Consider the following 24359-nt stretch of genomic DNA (forward strand, 5'->3'; position numbering starts at 1 on the left):
CTGGTGTTGCATACGAACAGGGATATGTTCCAAAGAATGAATTACTACTTTTTTGTTGAGAAAAATCCTTTTTTTCGGTAGGTGGGAGGAAGATTAAAATGAATGATTACAAGAATATTTCTGTTGTCTGAGGTTTAGCTCTCTGGAAATGACATAGATGAGTAAATCATCATATAATATCTTCATAGGGTATCTTCATAGAATATTTTGTACCTCTGTGGTTATTATTTTTCCTTGAGAACACTTCGGATCTACTCTTTCAGCAACGTCAGGTATATGATAGCAGTAGTATTATGAACAGTGAACACCATGCTGTACATTAGATCTTTAGGACTTTTTCAACTTATAACTGAAAGTTTGTACTTTTTGACCAACACTACCCCATCTTCCTAACCCCCTTCAGCCCCTGGCAGCCACCATTTTACTTTCTGTTTCTAAGAATTTGAGTTTTTAGCCTCTACATGTAAGTGAAATAACACATTAATCATCTTTCTCTGACTTACGTCACTGGGTGTAACATCATCCAGGTTCATCCATATTGTCACAAATGGCAGCATTTCCTCCTATATTTGACATAAAATATTTTTACTCTGCTTTTATTTCCAACCCAAACTATAATTTTCCTTTTTAAAATTTTTTTGGTACTAGAAAAGTGTGCATGTGTAATTTATATTCTTTAGGCACGTACTGTTTTGTTCTTGGTGGTAGTGCCAAATATGTGAAGAACCAGGATAATATGGGCACCAACTGATTATAATAGATATCCTGTATGTGCTAAGGATTACTCCTTTAGGTGCTGGATCCTGGGAAGGTGGAGGGGCCAGGGCAGTTGGCAGAAACTTGAATGGCTCAGGGCAGAGCTGTTTTCCAATTGGGTCAGTGGAATTCCAGTGTTACTGTTACATAATACCACTGTATGAATATCAGACCTTTTCTCCCTTAGTGAGAAGTTAGCTTGAACAAAGTTCCAGTTTTGAGATATTTCACTAGTATATCTGATTTATAATCTTCAAAAACTTCATAATTTGCCCAATTATTTCCAATTCATTCTGCTAAACTTCCTCAGTACTTTCTATCCCCTTTCATTGTAGCTTAAAACTATTTTTCAAACATACTTTTGTTTACATTATTGGCAAGCAGGCAGCCCTGAAGTAGCAGCACAGTGGTAACTATGAGATTGGCTTATCATACTTTGGAATATTAGGGTAGTACGGAGACAGTGGGCACAAATTGTCTTGAATTACTTAGGCCAACAGCAAGAGCAAGATCAGCACGGTGTCAGCTCCCTGTGTTCCTTGTTCCACAGGACGACACAGAGCAGAAGGGACCAGATGACAGGCTAGAGAAGCAATTTGTTGCTGAAATGAAGGAGCAAAGTCTAAGCTAGAGCCATGCATCTTTATAATGTTTTTATTTTTGATTATTTTTTATTGGAGTATGGTTGATTTGCAGTGTTGTGTTAGTTTCTGCTGTTTGCATCTTTATAGTCTTAACGGAAGCCTTCAGGTGGGCTGTAAGGAAGAGAGGGATAGAAAGCCCGGTGTTCAACTGAAAATAGGGGATAGATGAAAAATGAGTTTGTGTCAGTCTTCCATGAGACAGGAATGAGAAACTCTTCACCAGGCTTATCTTCTCTTTCTCTCACAGAAATTTTAGGGCATTCTACTAAGATTTGGATCTGGCTGCTGTCAAGTCTTATTTATGTAGATTTTATAGACCTGTGTAATATTGATAGAGTGCCCTGGTAGAGCTTCTTTATAGCACTGATTCTCACATGGGGGCTGTTTTGTGCCCCAGGAGACACTTGTATGTAGACACTTTGATTGTCACAACTAGGGAGTGGGAGAATGCTCCTGGCACTTACTAGGTACAGGTCAGAGATGCTGCATTCTAAAATACACAAGACAGGCCCCTACAACAAAGAATTATCCAGTCTAAAATGTTGATAGTAATGGGGTTGAGAAATCCATCCTGTAGTGATCTCTTCTTTTTTTACTTTTTTCTTGTCCCCTATTGTTTGACAACAAATAATATACCTAATAGTTTTATTGTGAATTAATCAATGATTAGCTACCAAGTTAACTTCATAAGTTATTGATTATTCATATGTAAGTTTTCCTGTCAAGATTGTTAACTTTCTTAAGATCAGAACCAGTCATGCTTGTCTACATATTTCCTATCACATGTAATAAACAGTAAAGAAATAAAAGTTTTTATGGATACCTGAATTCAACTCATTTGTTCCCCATCCCTAACCGTATCTGGTATAGTAACTTATCCTAGTAAAACTTTCCGTTTATCAACAACCATTTTTTTTTACATTAAACATTAACAAAACGCTTTCACCTTACAATGTTAAAATAGAAAATATCCATAATTGGGAGAGGCTACTATTTATTATGTAGTAACTTCATTGATATCTCCATCTGTCAATGACTAGACTTAAAGGAATGAAGGGAATGATACTTGTGTTGGTTGACTTCAATGGGAACTGCATAACAGAGCCTTGGTTCTGAGGTTCAGTTATAAATTCACCTGTGCTATCTATTGTGAAGCATGGGATTAATTTCATATGTTACTATTAGTACTTGAAATTTAAGCATCAGATGTGTGCTAGGTATTTTCCTAGTAACTTTATGTGTGTCTTTTGGTCCTACTTTATGAAATACGTACACTAATACCCAATTTTGATAGATTAAGAAACTGAGGCTCAGGTTAAATGACTTACCCAAGATCACATAGTTAGTAAATGGATAAAACAGGTTTTGAGCCAAGCTGTCTGACTCTAGAAGTCTGACACTTGTGCTCTTAACAATTGATTACATATTAATAATACACTGTTACAAAGAAATCTCATGCTTATACCAAATATATTTTTACTGGTTTCATTTATGTGGTTGTTGGTATACCTAATTATATTCATGGAATACATCATATACATGGTATGCCTAATTATATTCATGGAATATGCCCAATTCATGGAATACATTCTGTGAATATATAGAGTTCAAAGAATTACATAGTTTGATACTTTTTACTTATTTACTAGGTAATTTACCTTAATGTCTGAATAAAGGTTAAAACATTAAATTTTATTTTACTAACTGCATATGTCTAAAGCATGTATTCTGGTTCTTAAGTGTAATTTAAATTGTTTGATAATATGTTTTATTTATTTAAATTTTAACAGGGATAGGGAAATGCCACCAGAAGATGTGCAAACTTATGAAACTGTGAAGCAGAAAATTGAAGGTGATAATATTTTGCACAAGTCGAGCCTTTATAGGGTTTCCTAAATACACTAACATTTTGAGATTTCAAGTGTAAAAATTTATAGCCATATAAATTATACAATGATAAATTTAAAGATGTTCAATAGTAGTTGACCTTTTCAGTAAAAGTTTATGTTTCAGATTCTGGGAGTATACAAAAATAATAAAACTTGGTTTTTACCCTCAACATCCACAACATGTTCTTGATACAAGCACATTGTGTATTATCTTAATATAGTGTAATGCATGAAAAAGATATGTGTTATTTGCAGTGATTCCACAGAAAAGAGCCAACTTGTTCAGCCTGAGAGACTTAAGGTTTTATGCAACCTTAAAGGGCTTCCCTGGTGGCCTCAGTGGTAAAGAATCTGCATACCAGTGCAGGAGATGTGGATTTCATCCCTGGGTCTGCAACATCCCTTGGAGAAGGAAATGGCAACCCACTCCAGTTTTCTTGCCTGGGAAATCCCATGACAAAGGAGCCTGAAGGGCTACAATCCATGGGGTTGCAGAGTCAAACACAACGTTGTGACTAAACAACGATAATAGATCGGTAAGATTTTGTCAAGTTGAGAAGGGAGATATTTGGTATTTTAAGAAGAGGGTATAGCATGAGAAACAGCATGAATAGGGAATTACTGCCTGTGCATGCTCATTTGCTTCAGTTGTGTCCAACTCTTTGCGACCCCACGGACCATAGCCCTCCAGGCTCCTCTGTCCAGGGGATTCTCCAGGCAAGAATACTGGAGTGGGTTGCCATGCGCTCCTCCAGAGTATCTTCCTAACCCAAGGATCAAACCCACGTCTTCTCTGTCTCCTCCATTGGCAGGTGGGTTCTTTATCACTAGCACCACCTTACTACTGGTATGGTATTCAAGTATGGAGTAATAGGAAGGGATAAGATAGGAGAAAGCCAGTGCCAAGGGATTAAATGCTGTGCTAAGGAACACTTTCTCCCCCCCACCCCCATATTTAATTAGGGAATCATTGAAGACTTTTTTTAATAGGGAAGTGACATGTTGAATTTTAGATTATTCTGGCCACATTGAGAAGCTAGATTTGGGGGGTGGGAGTAAGAAAGGGAAGTTAACTGCTGTGTCTTAAATGTGTGATAACTGCCTGTATTAGAAAAAGGGGGCAGATTTGGATATGAAAGGAAGGGAGATTAGATGATGGTAACCGTAACTGGGAGATATTAGAGGAAAAACAGGTTTTGCTGAGAAAATGGTGAGTTCACATCACTCAGTTGTTAATGCACATTTTTTTAGATGTTACAATTTGTTGCCTGATTTAGAGCCTCTACAATATTGGCAGCTTTGTTGCTTTTCTTAGGCTTTTTGTGTTCTCTTTTTTAAAAAATATTTACTTAAATTTGGTTGTGCTGGGTCTTTGTTGCTGTGCAGGTGTTTTCTCTAGTTGGAGAGAGCTGGGGCTGCTCTCTAGGTGCAGTGCACAGGCTTCTCTCTGTTGCAGAGCGTGCTTGGGCTTCAGTAGTTGTGACTCACAGGCTCCTGAGTTCAGACTCAGTTGTGATGCAGACTCAGTTGCTCTGCTCCATGCAGCATCTTCCCCAACAAGATTGCACCTGTGTCTCCTGCACTGGCAGGCGGATTCTTTCCCAGTGAGCCACCAGGGAAGCCCAAGAATTTTCTCTTGAATGAGTTATTAAAAAACTATGAAATCTAAATTCAATTGATATATATGATTGATATTGAAACTTACAACTATTAATTATTTCAGAATTCATAAAAACACAGTCAACTGAAGAAATTACAGATGTTTCTGTGACTGAGCCACGTAAGTTTCTACTCATTGAACATATTGTATTAATAACCTCTTTATGTATATTAATTTCTATAATTTTCTATAATTCAAAATAATACTTGTTAATTTAAAACATAAATTCCCTGGAGTTTGGAGTCGTACAGTTGAGCTGACTATCAAGTAAATATTGAAATTCCTAGTTAGCTACCTACCAAAAATACTGTTTTTTTTTTTTTAACAGACTCATTTTTAAGGCGTTCCATGTTATTACTTGGAATGGAGGATTTTTAATTATGATTAGACTATGCTACAAAAGTGTTGCAGAGGTGGTAGACCTTTGAGGAAGGAGCAGTGATAAATTTAAGAGGTCATTTGTAGACTATGTTACTGTGAATTACAGATCATCCCATATATACTTATACTTTGACTGTAGCTGAGTACCTATTAATTCATGAATATAAAGAGCTGCTAGAACTCAAACTTCTGACTACTTATCAACAGAAAGGAGAAACTGCCTTTTTTTATGTCTTAATACTGGGGAGAATTTTTAAACAATCATGTGTGCTGTGGAATACTGTTTTGAAAGTGGGAAATAAGACTTGGTTAGAAAAAGTTGATGGTAATCCTGTTCTCTTTCAGCTTCAGCTATAAACTCTAACAGTGTCATGTTTAAATGAAGGCCTGCTATAAATTCTACGGTACTCCCAAGATCTATAGAGACTTCTGATGTGAGGCAGCCCTGACTGACTAGGTTGGATAGAAAGATATCTAGAGCTTTGGAGTAGACAGTAAAAGTCTCTGTCTGCTTTAGGGGGAACCATTTGCATGTCTGTGGAGCTCTGTCTTCCTCAATCTGTGCAGCTGCCTTCTGTCTACTACTGCGCCCTGTGAATTCTGGCTGCTTTGGCCTCTCCAGTCTCTAAACCTTGTCTCTGAACTCAAGGAGACCAGTAATTTATCTGGGTTTCCCTTCCTTATGCTGTGGTCTGGGACTTCAGGCAGTAAGGTAAGCTCGTCACTGAGCAATTCCTTGTTTTCCTTCTGTGAGGGATTACTGCCTTATCCCTTCTGTTTTCTGGTGTCTGAATACTATATCATATATTTGTCCAGTTTTTAATAGGTTTAAAGTGAAAGTGTACCTCTGGTCCCTGATGCACCATCATGGACAAAAACAGAGGTCTCTGTGCCCACTTGTAGACCAGTGGAACACATCTTCTAATCATAAAACCATTCTAAAATAATAAAATATACAAGTAGAAATTTTACTCATAATTTTTAAGGAAAAATTTGTCTGCTTTAAAATAACTTTTAAACCACTTTGTTAGCCAGAGACACTCTGCTCGGAAAAGGGTCTTAACTATAATAGAACAGTTCAATGAGACTTGGATTCTCTGATCTTTTTTGTTCTGTTTTAAGGTCATTCATAATGAGGTCTTGAGGAAGCTCAATTGAATGATTTCCCAAGCTGTTCCATTTGGCAATGGATGTGTAATATTCCCATCTACATGTTCTATGCTACTGAGTTGAAATTCCTGAACTAGTAGAATTGTAGATATGGGCCCATTATAGGGGCTGCCATAACAAATTGCCATAGACTGAGTGGATCAAGCAATAGAAAGGTATTTCTCATGGTTCTGGAGGCTGAGAAGTTCAAATCAGGGTTCCATCCTGGTCAGGTTCTGGTGAGAGCTTTCTTCCTGTATTGCAGATGGACATCTTGCTGTGTCCTTAAATAATGGAGAGACCATGAGGAGAGAGCAAGCAAGCTCTCTTGTGTCTCACATGGCTCTATTCTCATGATTTAATTGTCTCTCAAAGACCCCGTCTCTAATTATTATTGTATTGGAGATTAGGATTTTAACATGAATTTGGGTGAACACAAATATTCAGTCCATAGCAGGGTCCTTTCTCCCTCTTGAGAACTGTTTTTCAGATTGTGGCATAAATAATACTTCATTTTTTGTAATCTTTTACTGTATACAGGACATAATTTAAAATTATGTGCTATGCTTTTATTGGATTAATTTTAAAATGTTGTTTGTTACACCATATTACTTTCTGTACAAGCATTATTAAATACTCTCTTACCTATAAGAAATTCTGAATTTTATTCTTCTGAAGCTGACTTCTCCCAATATACTCTTTGAATAATCAGGGAGCTAGGTCTCTGGTTTACTTAGCTTCTTGATATACTTGATTTTTTTGGTCCCCTTGTTATGTGTTGCATATTTCTGCTGTTTCCTCATTGTTTGGTTCTCACATATAGCAGTGAGTTTTGTCAGCATATACATATAGCCTCTGCCATTTGTAATACCTTTAAATGTTTTCCTTTTTTTTTTTTAACAATAGAAACTTCTCCTGTAACTAATCAATTGAATACCATGTTGAGAATATTTGAAAATCAGGCAAATAAATTAGAAAGGTAAGCTTCTAAAATAACTCCTTTTCCTCATTATAAAGACAAGTGCATATTTATTTCAGATAAATTGGAAACATAGAAAATAAAACTACTGTTAAACATTTTAATTTTGTTAATTTTTATGATATGTTTAATTTTGAAGCTTAAAATTATAATCATACAGATTGTGAAGCTGTATGACCACAACAGAAAATACTATGTCAATTCCTCAAAAAATATGATTAGTTTTTTTGGATCATGAAGTGGAGATACAGCAGTTTCATTTCTGGGAATGTAACCCCCCACCCCAAATTGAAATTACAGTCTTGAAGAGATATTTGTGCAGCCATGTTCACTGTAGCATCATTCACAATAGCAAAGAGGTGGAAGCAACCCAAGTATCCAGTGATGGATGAATGGATAAAGAAAATGTGTCGTCTACATACAGTGGAATATTATTCAACCTTAAAAGGGAAAGAAATTCTAACGTATGGTACAACATGGATGAATCTTGAGGACCTTAATGCTGAGTAATTATAAGCCAGTCATAAAAGACAAAATTGTGTGATTTCACTTATGAGGCATTTTAAGTAGTCAGATTCACCCAGAGAGAAAATAGAATGGTGGTTGCCAGGAGGGATGAGGAATGGGAAGTTCTTTCTTTATGGGTATAGAGTTTCAGTTTTTCAGGATGAAAAGAGCTCTGAGAACTCAGAATAGTCAAAGAAATCTTAAGAAGAACAAAGTTAGAGGTCTCATACTTCAGTGGTTTTAGCTCTGTATACACCTATAGTACTCAAGACAATGTAATACTGGTGTAAGGATAAACCTATATAGATCAGTGGACTAGAATGAATGGAAATAATGTCCAGAAATAAATCATTACATTTATGGTTAACTGATTATCAACATGGAGGTCAAGACCATTCAGTAAGGAAAGAATAATTTTTTTTAATAACTGTGCTTAGAGAACTGAATATCCATATGCAGAAGAATGAAGTTAGATCCTTTTCTTTGTGCCATACACAGAAATTAATTCAAAATTACCAGATGTAAATTTCAGAGCTAAAACTAAACCTTTTAAATACAGGAGTAAATATTTTTACTTAGAGTTAGCCAGTGGTTTCTTAAGATATCAAAAGAACAACCAACTAAAGAAAAAATAAATGAACTTAAAAACTTGTGCTGCAAATAATACCATTAGGAACATGAGAAGACAATCATAGAATGTGAAAACTGTTCATAAATCATGTATTTGATATGGGACTTATACCCAGAATATACAAAAGCACTCTTAACCTCAATCATAAAAAAGATAAATAATCATATTTGACAATGGGCAAATAATCCAAATAAGTATTTTGCCACACAGTATACACAAAGGGTCAATGAGCACAGGAAAAGATACTGAACATCATTAGTTACTAGGGAATCAAAACTATAGTCATATACCTCTTCATATCCACTAGCACTGTGATGGCTATAATATCAATGAAAACAATGGACAGTAACCAGTATTGGTAAGGATGTAGAGAAATTGGGACCCTCATACATTGCTGGTGGGAATTTAAGTGGTACATCTGCTATGGAATAGTTTGCCAGTTGCTCAGAATATTAAATATACAGTTGATATATGACTAAGAAATTCTGTTTCTATGTTTATACCTAATAGAAATGAAAATATTTGTCCACACAAAAACTTGGGCAAGTATATTCATAGTAGCATTATTCATAATGGCCCCAAAGTGGAAACAACCCAAATGCCTATAAAACTGACAAATGAATCAATAGAGTGATTATATCCATACAATGCAATGTTATTTGCAATAAAAGGAACGCTGTACTAATATGTGTTACAAACATTATGCTAGGTAAAGAAAACAGTCTCAAAAGACCACGTATTTTGTAATTCTTTTTATATGAAATATATAGTGACAGAAAATAGACTTGTGACTGCCAGGACCGAAGTAGTGCTGGGAAAAATGGCCAGTGAGTGCTAATGGCTACCACATTTCTTTCTGAGGTAATTAAAATGTGCTAAAATTAGATAGTGGTAATAGTCACTGTTGGGCTTTACTGGTGGCTCAGCAGTAAAGAATCCACCTCCAATGCAGGAGACACAGGTTCAATCCCTGGGTCAGGAAGATGTCCTGGAGAAGGAAATGGCAACCAACTCCAGTATTCTTGCCTGGAGAATCCCATAGACAGAGGTGCCTAGTTGGGTACAGTCCATGGGGTTGGAAAAGAGTTGGACACAACTTAGTAACTAAACAACAATAATTGTTACTCAGTGAATATGTTAAAAGGTATTGTATACTTTTAAGTGAGTTAATTTTATAGTGTGTTAATCATAATAAAACTTAAAAAAATTCTGATTATAATTAATAAAAAGCTCATTAGTCCAAAAAATAGTTTATCTGTACTATGGAACAGTTGTCAGCAAGCTGCAGTCCATGAGTCAAATCTAGCCGGCAGCCTGTTTCTGTTTATAAAGTTTTGTTAGAACACAGCCACATCCACTACAGAGCTGACTGGTAGTGACAAGACCAACTGGTTTGTAGAGTGTAAAAAGACTCACTATCTGGTTCTTTATGGAAAAAGCTTGCCAAATCTTGATATGGAATCAGAAGTTGTATTTGAAGGGAGTGAGAGGAATCTATATTTACTTATATAAATAGATCTCAGAAGTTGTGTTAAGTGAAAAAAATGTTGAGAACAACATATCCAGTGATGTCATTTATGTCAAAAAGGAAACAAACATCCAGCTCATTAAGAAAAAGTATAGAATAGGAATGTAAAGTATCATATAAATCCATGGAGCAAGTCCTGGAAAGATACACAGCAATCGAACAGTGTCTCTGGGAAGAACATTGAAATTTTGGAATGCTAGTCAAAGTATACTCTAACCTTATTTATATTAATTTTTTTACATAGAAAATACATGATATTACATAAAAATAAAATTTTAAAATTATAATACATTATAGGTATTTTTGGTTTGTTTTTCAGAGCTATGAATGAGCAACTGATGTTAGAGGCTGTAAGTATAGTGCTCTCAGTTTGAATTTGCACTTTGTCCTTGATGTTGCTGATAGATTCTAGAAATTGTCAGGATATGTAATGTTAAATAGAGATCTAATGCTTAGTTTATTCAAGAGAGTTTTATGCATATGACAGTTGGAAATTTTTGTCTATTCTTTTGATTTTAGTAGACTTTATTATCACTCAGAAACACTTAACTTTTGAAATACTGAACTATAACATCCCACAGTCTGAACTTCCATTGTCAACCATAGTACCTTTGCCTCTTTCAGCACCTCTTATAACTTCACTATGCAGATTAATACCAGTGGTTCATGATTTCTATGAGTTAATAAAGACTTTTTTACTTTAATAATTAAGCACCCAAATAACCTCTCCATATTAAATGCTTGCTTTTCATTATTAATGAAGTTATAATATTTGTTTTTAGAAATATACACAGATTCAAAGTAATCTCCAAGTATTATCAGAGGAGAAATTAATGCTGGAAAATGAACTACAGAAGTTGAAAAGTACAGAGGTTGGTTAATTTTAGTGTCTGAAAATGGCATACATACCAGTACTAATAATTGGTAGCCTGTGCTCAGTTATCTCCGACTCTGCAGCCCCATGAACTGTAGCCTTCTAGGCTCCTCTGTCTGGAATTTTCCAAGCAAGAATACTGGATCCGGTTGCCATTCCCTACTCGAGGGGCTCTTCTCGACCCAGGGGATTCAACCTGGGTCTCTTATGTCTCCTGCATTGGCAGACAGATTCTTTCTTACTAGTGCCACTTGAGAAGCCCTATTAATTGGCAGCAGCTGTGTTTTGAAAAAAAAGAATGCTGTGTTCTAAATTACCATCAGTCAGTTCAGTCGCTCAGTCGTGTCTGACTCTTTGCGACCCAATGGACTGCAGCATGCCAGGCTTCCCTGTCCATCATCAGGCTCCCAGAGCCTACTCAAACTCATGTCCATTGCGTCGGTGATGCCATCCAACCATCTCATCCTCTATAGTCCTCTTTTCCTCCCGCCTTCAATCTTTCCCAGCATCAGGGTTTTTTCCAATCAGTCGGTTCTTCGCATCAGGTGGACAAAGTTTCAGCTTCCGCATCGTCCTTCCAGTAAGTCAGGATTGATCTCCTTTAGGATGGACTGGTTGGATTTCTTTGCAGTCCAAGAGACTCTCAAGAGTCTTCTCCAACACCACAGTTCAAAAGCATCGATTCTTCAGTGCTCACCTTTCTTTATAGTCCAACTCTCACATCCATACATGAATGCTGGAAAAACCATACCTTTGAATAGACGGACCTTTTTTGACAAAGTAATGTCTCTGCTTTTTAATATGCTGTCTAGGTTGGTCATAGCTTTTCTTCCAAGAAGCAAGCGTCTTTTAATTTCATGGCTGCAGTCACCATCTGCAGTGATTTTGGGGCCCCAAAACATAAAGTCTGTCACTGTTTCCATTGTTTCTCCATCTGTTTGCCATGAAGTGATGGGACCAGATGCCATGATCTTAGTTTTCTGAATGTTGAGTTTTAAGCCAACTTTTTCATTCTCCTCTTTCACTTGCATCAAGAGACTTTAGTTTTTATTTGCTTTCTGCCATGAGGGTGGTGTCATCTACATATCTGAGGTTATTGATATTTCTCCTGGCAATCTTGATTCCAGTTTGTGTTTCATCCAGCCCAGTGTTTCTCATGATGTACTCTGCATATAAGTTAAACAAGCAGGGTGACAATATACAGCCTTGACAGAGGACGAGATGGTTGTATGGCATAATGAACTCATTGGACATGAGTTTGAGTAAGCTGTGGGAGAGGGTGAAGGACAGGGAAGCCTGGCATGCTGCAGTCCATGGGGTCACAAAGAGACACCACTGAGCGACTGAAAAACAGTCTGCTGACTCCTTATTTATTCCTTTCCTGTTATCACCTGGCTTTCTCCTATAGCTTCCTAAATAGGATCTCCTAGATATGTATGTTTTGGTATGATGTTGCTAGAGAGTATCACTGCATAAAAAAATCTGTTTCTGCTCTCTGTATTCTTTTCTGTTGGCCTTGTCTATTCCTATACCAATACTTGAGACCTTTAATGATTTCATATTTAGAGTAAGTCCTGATATTTTGTAGGGCAAGTGAATCCACCTTGTTACTTATGAGAATTTATTTATTTTGGGCCTTTGCACTTTCTTGTAAATTTTAGAATTAACTTGTCAAATTCTACACTTGCACTGAAGTGCATCACATTTGAGAGATATATAGGCTATCAATATACATCTTTTCATTAACAAATAGTAAATGTCTCAATTTTGGAATGTTTCACAACGCTTAAAATGAATATTATGATTTTCTTCTTAAAGGTCTTAGATGTCTTTGTTATGTTAATGTTAGGAGCTTTTATTTCTATGCTAAGTTAGTTGGTATATTAAAATATTTTAAAGCTATTGCTAGGGAAATGTATCAAATTTTTGTGTATTGTATTTTGCATCTACAAACCTAGTCACACTATCATAATGGTTAGATTTTTATTTTCTACTTGCATAATTGACATATCTTTATTCAGAAGATATGGGTAAACGATAGCCCAAATTTTCTTTCTTACACTGGCAAAGATCTCTAGAATAATACTGAATGGACATGTTGAAAGTGGGCATTTTTTATTCCTGATTTCAAGGGGAATTTTTTTTATTCTTGTGATCAGTCAGCCTGCCTTTCTTTTTCTCTCTCTGTCTCTCAAAACAATGTATCAGGTTAAAGGATTTTTTCTTTTGTCATATTATTTTTTCATGAATTTCCTTTTATACTCCATAAAATTCCTCCAACCTCTGCCCAATGCCTTATTTCAAAACCACTTCCACAGTTTTAATTGTGTTGCAACAGCACCCTGCTTTCAGGTAGCATTGTCTGTATTACTTTTTAATTTGCTGCTCAGTAGGTTGCTTTATTGATTGCTTTAGAGTTTGCAATCTTGTTTTTAACTTATTGTAGTCCCTATTCATGTGATATTAAATTACTTTATGTATAAGAACCTTAAAACATACTTTCATTTGTCCCTTTCCAGCTTTTGTGCTATTGTTTTTAAACATTTTACTACTGTACAACACATTGTTATTAGTTTTGTTGTAAAATATTGCCCTTTAAAGAGGTTTAATTAACAGGAAAATAGTGTTTATATTTACCCAAATAATTATCATTTATTGTATTCTTTATTTGTTTATTTCCTTTATTTCTATCTGATATCATTTTTCTTCTCTTTGAAGGATTCTTTGTCATTTTGTTGTGCAGGGTTGCTGCTCTTTGATTTCTGGACAAAATATTTTGCCTTCAGTTTTGAAAGATATTTTTACTGAATAAAGAATTCTAGGTTGACCTTTCCCCCGCTTTCCAGTGCTTTAAAGATGTTGTTCCTTTCTCTTTAGGCTTGCATTATTTGTTACAAGAAGTCTGTGTTCTCCTTATTGTGTCTGCTTTTCTCCTCTGTCCACTTTTAAGATTTTCTTCTTATTACTGCTTTAAAGTAATTTGATTATATGTGTCTTGGGGGGTGGTTTTCCTTATACTGTTGTAGATTTGCAGATATATAGTTTTCATCAAATTTGAAAAAAATTGGCCATTATTTAAATATTCTTTTCCCACCTGTTTTCTCCATCATGAACTCCAGTTGTAAGCATATTAATCCATTTGAATTTATCTCATAGCTCACTGATGATATGTTCATTATTTTTTAGTTCTTTTATCCCTTTCATTATTTTAGTGTGTTTTGATTGCCCATATATTAGATTTTTCTAAATAGGAAATACATACCAAAACTCAGATTTAAGCTGGAAAACTATTTGGCAATCTTAACAATTTTCATTAAAAATGTATTATTATACTAACTTTCTGTGTTTTATGGAAATTATCACACTTGGTGTTTAACTTGTGAGAACTTTGCTATGGTGAATTTCGTATCTGTTGGAAGTTGTGGTCTGAAATAGGAAATAACCTCTCAGTATCATAATAGGTCTCTATTATTAAGCTTGTCTAAAATTTTTAGTAATCTAATTTTCAAATTTTTTATACTTTCTTGTATAAAATAACCTGGTACTACATAGTAGTTCAAAAATAGTTTAAAACATGTCAGTTCTGCTATAATATTTGTTTTGAAATGCAAACTTGTTCCAACATGACTGAACAGTTTGAGCATAATGTGAATTTTACAATTGCTTACACACAAATTCATCAGCAAATAGTACTAGGTAAAAGTAGAAAATAGCTTCTGCAAGCTTCCTTAGTTTACCAGGTATAGAGTGTACCACACCAATCCAGGCATTAGAAATTTTTGTTCAATTTCAGATAAGCTTCCTTCCAATACTGCTTAATAGCTCTTAACTTGAAATATGTTTGATGCTCATTTCCACAAAGAAACTTGATTTCTTTTTCAAGATAAAGAGCTATGTTTCTCATAGTATCTTATTTCTTAATCATTTAACTATGTAAAACTGAAGTAATGTTCCTAATAGGTTTTGATTTTTGACATGTATCATTGACAGTGTTTTTGCATAACCTAGACTCTTCCCCCCCCCATATATCCTGCAGTTTTTATCATATGATTTTTCACAGGGAGGTGATTTTCAAGATGGCATATACAATGTTATAGAAGAACTGACTGTAATTTGTCAGAGGAATTTGTTTGATATGCATTAGCTTATTTGGTGAATTATATTCTATATAGCACTATAACAAACATTCTGGCTACATCATTAATTTTGTTTCACTTTTATTTGATAATTTCCCTTGAAACACAGTATAGTGATTCTCAGAGTAAAATGGAAATCTGAATAATGTATATTATAATGTATTTATTTATAATTTATTTTCTTCCTATTTATTTCTGGCATATATAAAACTATACAGAAAACAAAGGCTACAAGTGAGCGAACAAAGAAAATTATGAAAACAGAGAAGAAAAAGGACAAAGGAAAATCTGAAGATTCAGAAGCGTAAGACAAAAAGATACTTGTTAATATTTTTTACTTATAAATTTATATTTTCATTTTACACAATTTAAAGTCATATAAACATAATTTATTAACAGGTTTCTAAAAACACAACATTAGCAAACGTATAGTTTTATAAGCAGACCAGGATATGGGTGGGAGAAAGCTGAGAAGGGAAGAACAAAGAACTAAAAATGGGTTAGAGAGAATTACAAGATATTCAGATATAGGTAGACAAAATTAAACCCAAATAATTTTAGAGATGAACGAATTTACAATATTTCATTGATGTGTTAGCTCATGATTCGTGATTTGTATGTTAACCCCTCTCCCCAGTATGGGCTGTTCCTATTTACTGCACTTCTTACTTGTCTTATTTTATGAAGAAAAGTATCTGATTTTAATGTAGGTTATTTTAAAGTGGCCTTATTAAGAGAATATTTTCCTTATTAATATAAAATAATTTATGCCACTGGAATTTTCTTGATCAAACCCTAACATAAATATATAGTGTAAAAAGGAAACTATCAATTCAATCTTTATAGAGTTCTACAAAGTCTAAAAAGAAACTTACCAGACTAATGGCCTTTTCTTAAGAGAGGAAGAGAAAATCAGAGAAGAAATAATGACCAGTGTACTTTGAAAATCCTTTTCCCATCTCAGCTTAGCATATTTTAATCATACCAATGAGATGTTAGATTGACAAATGTTATTCAGTAATTTAATATTTAAGCTTTATGAATTTTATGACTTTTAAAAGTATGAATTTCTTTTCTTAAATTGAAGTGTAGTTGATAAAAATATGCATTCCTTATGAAATTTTATTTCTTTTTTATGAAGTATCAATTCAGTTCAGTTGCTCAGTCATGTCTGACTCTTTGTGACTCCATGAATCGCAGCACGCCAGGCCTCCCTGTCCATCACCAACTCCCAGAGTTCACCCAGACCCTTGTCCATTGAGTCGATGATGCCATACAACCAATCTCATCCTCTGTCGTCCCCTTCTCCTGCCCTCAATCTTTCCCAGCATCAGGGTCTTTTCCAGTGAGTCAGCTCTTCGCATCAAGTGGCCAAAGTATTGGAGTTTCACCTTCAACATCAGTCCTTCCAATGATCAACCAGGACTGATCTCCTTTAGGATGGACTGGCTGGATCTCCTTGCAGTCCAAGGGACTCTCAAAAGTCTTCTCCAACACCACAGTTCAAAAGCATCAATTCTTCTGCACTCAGCTTTCTTTATAGTCCACCTCTCACATCCATACATGACTATGGAAAAGCCATAGCCTTGACTAAACAGACCTTTGTTGACAAAGTAATGTCTCTGCTTTTTAATATGCTGTCTAGGTTGGTCATAACTTTCCTTCCAAGGAGTAAGAGTCTTTTGATTTCATGGCTGCAATCACCATCTGCAGTGATTTTGGAGCCTAGAAAAATAGTCAGCCACTGTTTCCACTGTTTCCCCATCTATCTGCCATGAAGTGATGGGACCAGATGCCATGATCTTAGTTTTCTGAATGTTGAGCTGTAAGCCAACTTTTCACTCTCCTCTTTCACTTTCATCAAGAAGCTCTTTAGTTCTTCTTCACTTTCTGCCATAAGGGTGGTGTCATCTGCATATCTGAGGTTATTGATATTTCTCCCGGCAATCTTGATTCCAGCTTGTGCTTCCTCCAGCCCAGTGTTTCTCATGATGTACTCTGCATATAAGTTAAACAAGCAGAGTGACAATATACAGCCTTGGCGTGCTCCTTTTCCTATTTGGAACCAGTCTGTTGTTCCATGTCCAGTTCTAACTGTTGCTTCCTGACCTGCATACAGGTTTCTCAAGATACAGGTCAGGTGGTCTGGTATGCCCATCTCTTTCAGAATTTTCCACAGTTTATTGTGATCCACACAGTCAAAGGCTTTGGCATAGTCAATAAAGCGGAAATAGATGTCCTTTTGGAACTCTCTTGCTTTTTTGATGATCCATCAGATGTTGGCAATTTGATCTCTGGTTCCTCTGCCTTTTCTAAAACCAGCTTGAACATCTGGAAGTTCAAGGTTCGCGTACTGTTGAAGCCTGGCTTGGAGAATTTTGAGCTTTACTTTACTAGCGTGTGAGATGAGTACAGTTGTGCAATAGTTTGAGCATTCTTTGGGATTGCCTTTCTTTGGGACAGGAATGAAAACTGACATTTCCCAGTCCTGTGGCCACTGCTGAGTTTCCATATTTGCTGGCATATTGAGTGCAGCACTTTCACAGCGTCATCTTGCAGGGTTTGAAATAGCTCAACTGGAAATCCATCACCTCCACTAGCTTTGTTCATAGTGATGCTTCCTAAGGCCTACTTGACTTCATATGCCAGGATGTCTGGCTCTAGGTGAGTGATCACACCATCATGATTATCTGGGTTGTGAAGATCTTTTTTGTACAGTTTTTCTGTATATTCTTGCCGCCTCTTCTTAATATCTTCTGCTTCTGTTAGGTCCTTATCGTTTCTGTCCTTTATTGAGCACATCTTTGCATGAAATGTTCCCTTGGTATCTCTAATTTTCTTGAAGAGATCTCTAGTCTTTCCCATTCTATTGTTTTCCTCTATTTCTTTGTGTTGATCACTGAGGGAGGCTTTCTTATCTCTCCTTGCTATTCTTTGGAACTCTGCATTCAAATGGGTGTATCTTTCCTTTTCTCATTTGCTTTTCACTTTCTGTCTTTTTCAGCTGTTTGTAAGGCTTCCTCAGACAGCCATTTTGCTTTTTTGCATTTCTTTTTCTTGGGGATGGTCTTGATTCCTGTCTCCTGTACAGTGTCATGAACCTCCATCCATAGTTCATCAGGCACTCTGTCTATCAGATCTAGTCCCTTAAATCTATTTCTCACTTCCGCTGTATAGTCATAATGCATTTGATTTAGGTCATATCTGAATGGTCTAGTGGTTTTCTCCACTTTCTTCAATTTAAGTCTGAATTTGGCAATAAGGAGTTCATGATCCGAGCCACAGTCAGCTCCTGGTCTTGTTTTTGCTGACTGTATAGAGCGTCTCCATCTTTGGCTGCAAAGAATATAATCAGTCTGATTTTGGTGTCAACCGTCTGGTGATGTCCATGTGTTGAGCCTTCTTTTGTGTTGTTAGAAGAGGGTGTTTGCTATGACCTGTGTGTTCTCTTGGCAGAACTCTGTTAGCCTTTGCCCTGCTTCATTCTGTACTCCAAGGCCAAATTTGCCTGTTACTCCAGGTGTTTCTTGACTTCCTACTTTTGCATTCCAGTCCCCTATAATGAAAAGGACATCTTTTTTGGGTGTTAGTTCTAGAAGTACAATTGATACATTAGTTACAGGTATACAGTGTAGTTGGAGAAGGAAATGGCAACCCACTCCAGTACTCTTGCCTGGAGAATTCTTTGGACAGAGGAGCCTGGTGGGCTTCAGTCCGTGGGATTGCAAGAGTCGGTCATGACTTAGCTACTAAACTACCACCACCACCATACAGCATAGTAATTTGATATTTTAATGTGTTTCAAAATAATCACACCTGTCTGTCAGACAGTTACTTATGATATTAATGACTATATTCCCTATTCTGTACATTATATCTCCGTGACTTTTACTGATTTTATAACTAGAAGTTTGTACTTTTTAATTTTCCTTACCTATTTTAATTATCCCTCTGTCCTCCTCCCTTCTGGTAACGACCAGTTCTCTGTATCTGTGAGTTTGCTTGTTTTGCTGTGTTTGTTCATTTGTTTTGTTTTTCAGATTCCATGTATAAGTGAAATCATACAGTATTTTTCTTTACCTGAGTTATTTCATTTAGCCTAATACCCTCTAGGTCCATCCATTTTGTCACAGATAGCACGATTTCATTCTTTTTTATGGATGAGTTATTTTCTGTCATATATGTGTGTGTGTGTGTGTGTGTGTATGTATGTATGTATGGATACACACACATATATATATGGGGCTTCCCTGGTGGCTCAGATGGTAAAGAATCTGCCTGCAGTGTGGGAGACCTGGGTTCAGTCCCTGGATTGGGAAGATCCCCTGGACAGCCTACTGCAGTATTCTTATTTGGAGAATCCCCATTGACAGAGGAGCCTGGCAGGCTACAATCCATGGGGTCACAAAGAGTTGGACATGACTGAGTCACTAAGCACATATACATATGTGTGTGTGTGTATTTGTGTGTATATGTCACACATACATACACTATATCTGTATCCATTCATCTGTTGATGCGTACTTGAGTACTTGCTTTCATTACTTGGCAATTGTAATTAATGCTACAATAAACGTGGGGCATTTTGTGGAGAGTATTTTTGTTTTCTTTGGAAAAATACTTGAAGTAGACTTTCTGGATCATGTGGTAGTAGTGTTAATTTTTTGAAAAACTCTTGCACTGGTTTTCATAGTGACTTCACCAATTTACTTTCCCCACATCAAAGCACTATGGGTTCCCTTTTCTTTACATTTTTGCCAGTAATAGCCATTCTTATGGGTGTAAGGATATATCATTGAGATTTTAATTTGTGTTTCCCTGATGATTAGTAATGTTGAACATCTTTTGTCAGCTGTCTAGATACCTTGTTTAGAAAAATGTCTATTCAGATTCTCTGCCATTTTAAAATCAGGTTTGGGGGTTTTTTTATATTAAGTTGTGGGAGTTTTTTGTATTTGAATATTGACCCTTATCAGATATATTTGGAAATTCTTTTTCTATATAGTAACCTGACTTTTCATTCTATTCATAGTTTCCATTGCTGTGCAGAGCTTTTTAATTCGATGTAGTTCCATTTGTTTACTTTTTCTTGTTTCTCTTGCCTGGGGAGACATATGCCAAAAATATGGCTAACATCAGTGTTAGAGTGTACCACTTACATTTTCTTCTAGGAGTTTTACGGTTTCAGGTCTTATATTTAAGTCTTTTTTTTTTTTTAATTTATTTTTTCAGTGGGTTTTGTCATAGATTGACATGAATCAGCAATAGATTTACACGTATTCCCCATCCCGATCCCCCCTCCCACCTCCCTCTCCACCCGATTCCTCTGGGTCTTCCCAGTGCACCAGGCCCGAGCACTTGTCTCATGCATCCCACCTGGGCTGGTGATCTGTTTCACCATAGATAACATACATGCTGTTCTTTTGAAATATCCCACCCTCACATTCTCCCACAGAGTTCAAAAGTCTGTTTTGTATTTCTGTGTCTCTTTTTCTGTTTTGCATATAAGGTTATCGTTACCATCTTTCTAAATTCCATATATATGTGTTAGTATGCTGTAATGTTCTTTATCTTTCTGGCTTACTTCACTCTGTATAAGGGGCTCCAGTTTCATCCATCTCATTAGGACTGGTTCAAATGAATTCTTTTTAATGGCTGAGTAATATTCCATGGTGTATATGTGCCACGGCTTCCTTATCCATTCGTCTGCTGATGGACATCTCGGTTGCTTCCATGTCCTGGCTATTATAAACAGTGCTGCGATGAACATTGGGGTGCACGTGTCTCTTTCAGATCTGGTTTCCTCAGTGTGTATGCCCAGAAGTGGGATTGCTGGGTCATATGACAGTTCTATTTCCAGTTTTTTAAGAAATCTCCACACTGTTGAGTTTATTTTTGTATGTGGTGTGAGAATGTAGTCCATTCTTTTACATGTAACTGTTTAGTTTTCCCAGCAATGTTTACTGAAAAGGATGCTTTTTTCCCATTGTACATTTTTGCCTTCATTGTCTTAGATTCATTGACCACATACATATGAATTTATTTTTGGGCTTTCTATTCTGTTTCATTGAATTGTGTGTCTGTTTTTGTGCTCTGATTTCAAACTATATTACCAAATCTTGGAATCTGGGTACATGATAACCACCAGTTCTGTTCTTTTTTCTCAAGATTGTTTTGGCTATTTGTGATCTTTTGTGTTACTGTAGAAATTTTAGGATTATTTGTTCTAGTTCTGTGAAAAATGTCTGCAGTATTTTTATATGGATAGATTTCTCTGAATAGTATGGTCATTTTAACAGTGTTAATTCTTCTGATTCATGAACATGAACTATTTTTCCACTTGCTTATGTTATTTTTAATTCTTTTATCATTTTCTTATGGGTATCAAGGTACAGGTCTTGTACCTCCTTGAGATTTATTCCTAAGTACTTTATTCTTTTTTGATGCAATTGTGACTGGGATTGTTTTCTTAATTTCTCTCTTTTTTTAACTTTCTATTTTGCATTGGGGTATAATTAACAATTAACAATGTGGTTGTAGTTTCAAATGAACAGTGAAGGGAATCGCCTTAATTTCTCTAATAGTCTGTTGTTAGTGTATGAGACACATCAGATTTCTGTATGTTTATTTTGTATCCTTTAACATTACTGAGTTCACTTTAATAGTTTTTTTAATAGCATATTTAGGATTTTCTAAATAAAATATCATGTCATGTGGAAACAGTGACAGTTTTTTCTTCTTTTCCAATTTGGATTCCTTTTATGCTTTGTCTTATCTGATTGCTGTGGCTAGAAAATACTGAATAAAAGTGGTAGGCATCCTTGTCTTGTTCTTGATGTTAGAGGAAATGTTTTCAGTTTTTTCTCATAGAGTATGTTGTTAGCTTTGGGTTTGTCATATAGGACATTTATTATGTTGAGGTATATTCCCTCTGTATCTACTTTGTTTAGAGTTCTTCTCATAAATGGATTTTGAACTTAGTCAAAAGTTTTTCTTCATCTATTGAGATGATAGTATAATATTTATTCTTTGTTGTTAATGTACTTTATCATGTTGATTGACTTTTGGATGTCAGATTATCCTTGCAACAATGGTTAGGATTCCACTTGATCATGGTGTATGATCCTTTTTTTAAAAAAAAAATTATCTGTGGCTGCACTGGGTCTTCATTTCTGCCTGCAGGCTTTCTCTGGTTGCATTGAGCAGTGTCTGCTCTCTAGTTGTGGTGCACAGGCTTCTTATTGCAGTGGCTTCTCTTGTGGCACACAGACTCTAAAGCATGGGTTCAGTAGTTGTGGTGCATGGGCTTAGTAGCTGCACAGCATATGGGATCTTCCCGGAGTAGGGATCAGATCCATGTCACCTGCCCTGGCAGGCAGACTGTCAACTACTGGGCCACCAGGGAAGTCCTGTAATCCTTTTAGTGTATTGTTGAATTTGGTTTGCTAATATTTTGTTGAAGATTTTTGTATCTATATTTATCAGTGATGTTGATCTGTAATTTTCCTTTTTTGTAGTATCTTTGTCTAGTTTTAATATCAGGGTTTTGCTGGCCTCATATAATGAGTTCAGAGTGTTCCTTTCTCTTTAAATTTTTGAATAGTTTGGGAAGGCTAAGTGTTAATTATATCTTAAATGTTTGGTAAAACTAACCTATGAAGTGATTTGATTGTGGACTTTCGTTCATTGGGAGTTTTTTGATTACTGATTCAATTTCATTTCTGGTAATCATGCTGTTTGTATTTTCTATTTCTTCCTGGTTTAGTCTTGGGAAATTGTCTGTTTCTAGGAATTTGTCCATTTTTTCCTAAGTTGTCCATTTTATTGTGTATAATTATGCTAATCTCTTATGTATTTCTGTGGTGTGTGTTGTAACTTCTTTAATTTTTTTATAACTTCTCTTTCACTTTCTATTTGGGCCCCCTCTTTCTTTTTTCTTTTAGTTTGGGTAAAGTTTTATCAATTTTGTTTAACTTTGCAAAACCAACTGTTAGTTTTATAGATCTTCAAAAAATTTTTTTAATCTTTATTTCATTTATTTCTGCTCCAACTTCTTTTTCTTTTCTTCTACTAATTTTTGGACTTTGTTCTTTTTCTAGTTCCTTTAGGTGTAAGGTGAGATTGTTTATTTGAGATTTTTTGTTTCCTGAGGTAGGGTGCTAGACTATGCCTTGTGTAGTGGCTGCTGGCCTTCTGGTGGACAGGGCTGGGTACCCAGGCTGGGGTTCAGGGATGTCTTGGATTAGTGTCAGTTGGCTGGTGAGTGGATAAGCCAATTAGACTATTAGACTAACTACTAATAATCTAGAGGGAAGACTCCAAAATGGTTCTGCCAGCACTTTGTCCTCATGGTGGAATGAGCTCACAGAAATGGCTGCCACCACCTCTGTGTCCTCAGAGGAAGTCTCAGCTGCCTCCTGCTTCTCTAGGAGGCTCTCCAAGATCAACCGGGTCCAACCCTGGCTTCTTTTAATTTTTTAAAAAATATTTATTTATTTAATTTTTGACTGCATTGGATCTTAGTTGCAACTTGTGGGATCTTTGTTGTAGTGCTTGGGCTCTGTAGTTGTGGCACGCAGGCTTAGTTGCCCCATGGCATATGGGGTCTTAGTTCTCTGACCAGGGATTGAACCTGTGTCCCCTGCATTGGAAGGCAGGTTCTTAACCACTGAACCACCAAGGAAGCCCCATGGCTTCTTTTAAATTACTGCCCCTGTACTGGGGACTAAGAGCATGTGAGATTTGTATGCTCCTTGTAAGAGTAGGCTCTGTATTTCCTACATAGATTCAGCCCTCTTGCTCTCCAATATGCAAGCTCTATTGTCCTTCACAGCCAGATATTCTTGGGAGTTGTCTTCTCAGTATAGCACCCATGGGGTAGGGAGCCTGATGTGGAACCCAGACCCCTCATTCCTTGGGGGAGAACCACTGCAATTGTGATTATGCTGCCATTTGTGGGTCATCTACTCAGGAGTGTGGTTCTTCACTATACTGTCTTTGCCCTTCATATTCATCTCATTATAGTAATTAACTTCATTATATCTTTGTTGGTGGAAAATCTTCTCTGCTGGTCTTCATGTCATTCTCATCAATAGTTGCTCTGTAAATAGTTCTAATTGATGTGCCTCTGGGAGGAGGTTAGGTTCACAGTGTTCCTACTCCATCGTCTTGAGTGCACCTCTCAAAATTTCTTTTCTTTAAAATGATTTAAGTACTCATCAAGAA

General features: G+C 36.1%; 1 protein-coding gene across 1 annotated transcript in view; it reads left to right on the plus strand.

Moving 5' to 3' along the window:
- The window catches only part of LOC122448446 (coiled-coil domain-containing protein 7-like), a 76840-nt gene that overhangs the window by 12530 nt on the left and 39951 nt on the right, over positions 1–24359 (plus strand). Inside the window, exons 8-13 of the mRNA XM_043479753.1 lie at positions 3191–3252; positions 5013–5069; positions 7386–7458; positions 10444–10474; positions 10907–10996; positions 15353–15438. Of these exons, the coding sequence (XP_043335688.1) occupies positions 3191–3252; positions 5013–5069; positions 7386–7458; positions 10444–10474; positions 10907–10996; positions 15353–15438 (399 nt within the window). The remainder of the gene's footprint in view (positions 1–3190; positions 3253–5012; positions 5070–7385; positions 7459–10443; positions 10475–10906; positions 10997–15352; positions 15439–24359) is intronic.

Source organism: Cervus canadensis, chromosome 10 (assembly GCF_019320065.1).
Source record: "Cervus canadensis isolate Bull #8, Minnesota chromosome 10, ASM1932006v1, whole genome shotgun sequence".
Taxonomy (NCBI): Eukaryota; Metazoa; Chordata; class Mammalia; order Artiodactyla; family Cervidae; genus Cervus; species Cervus canadensis.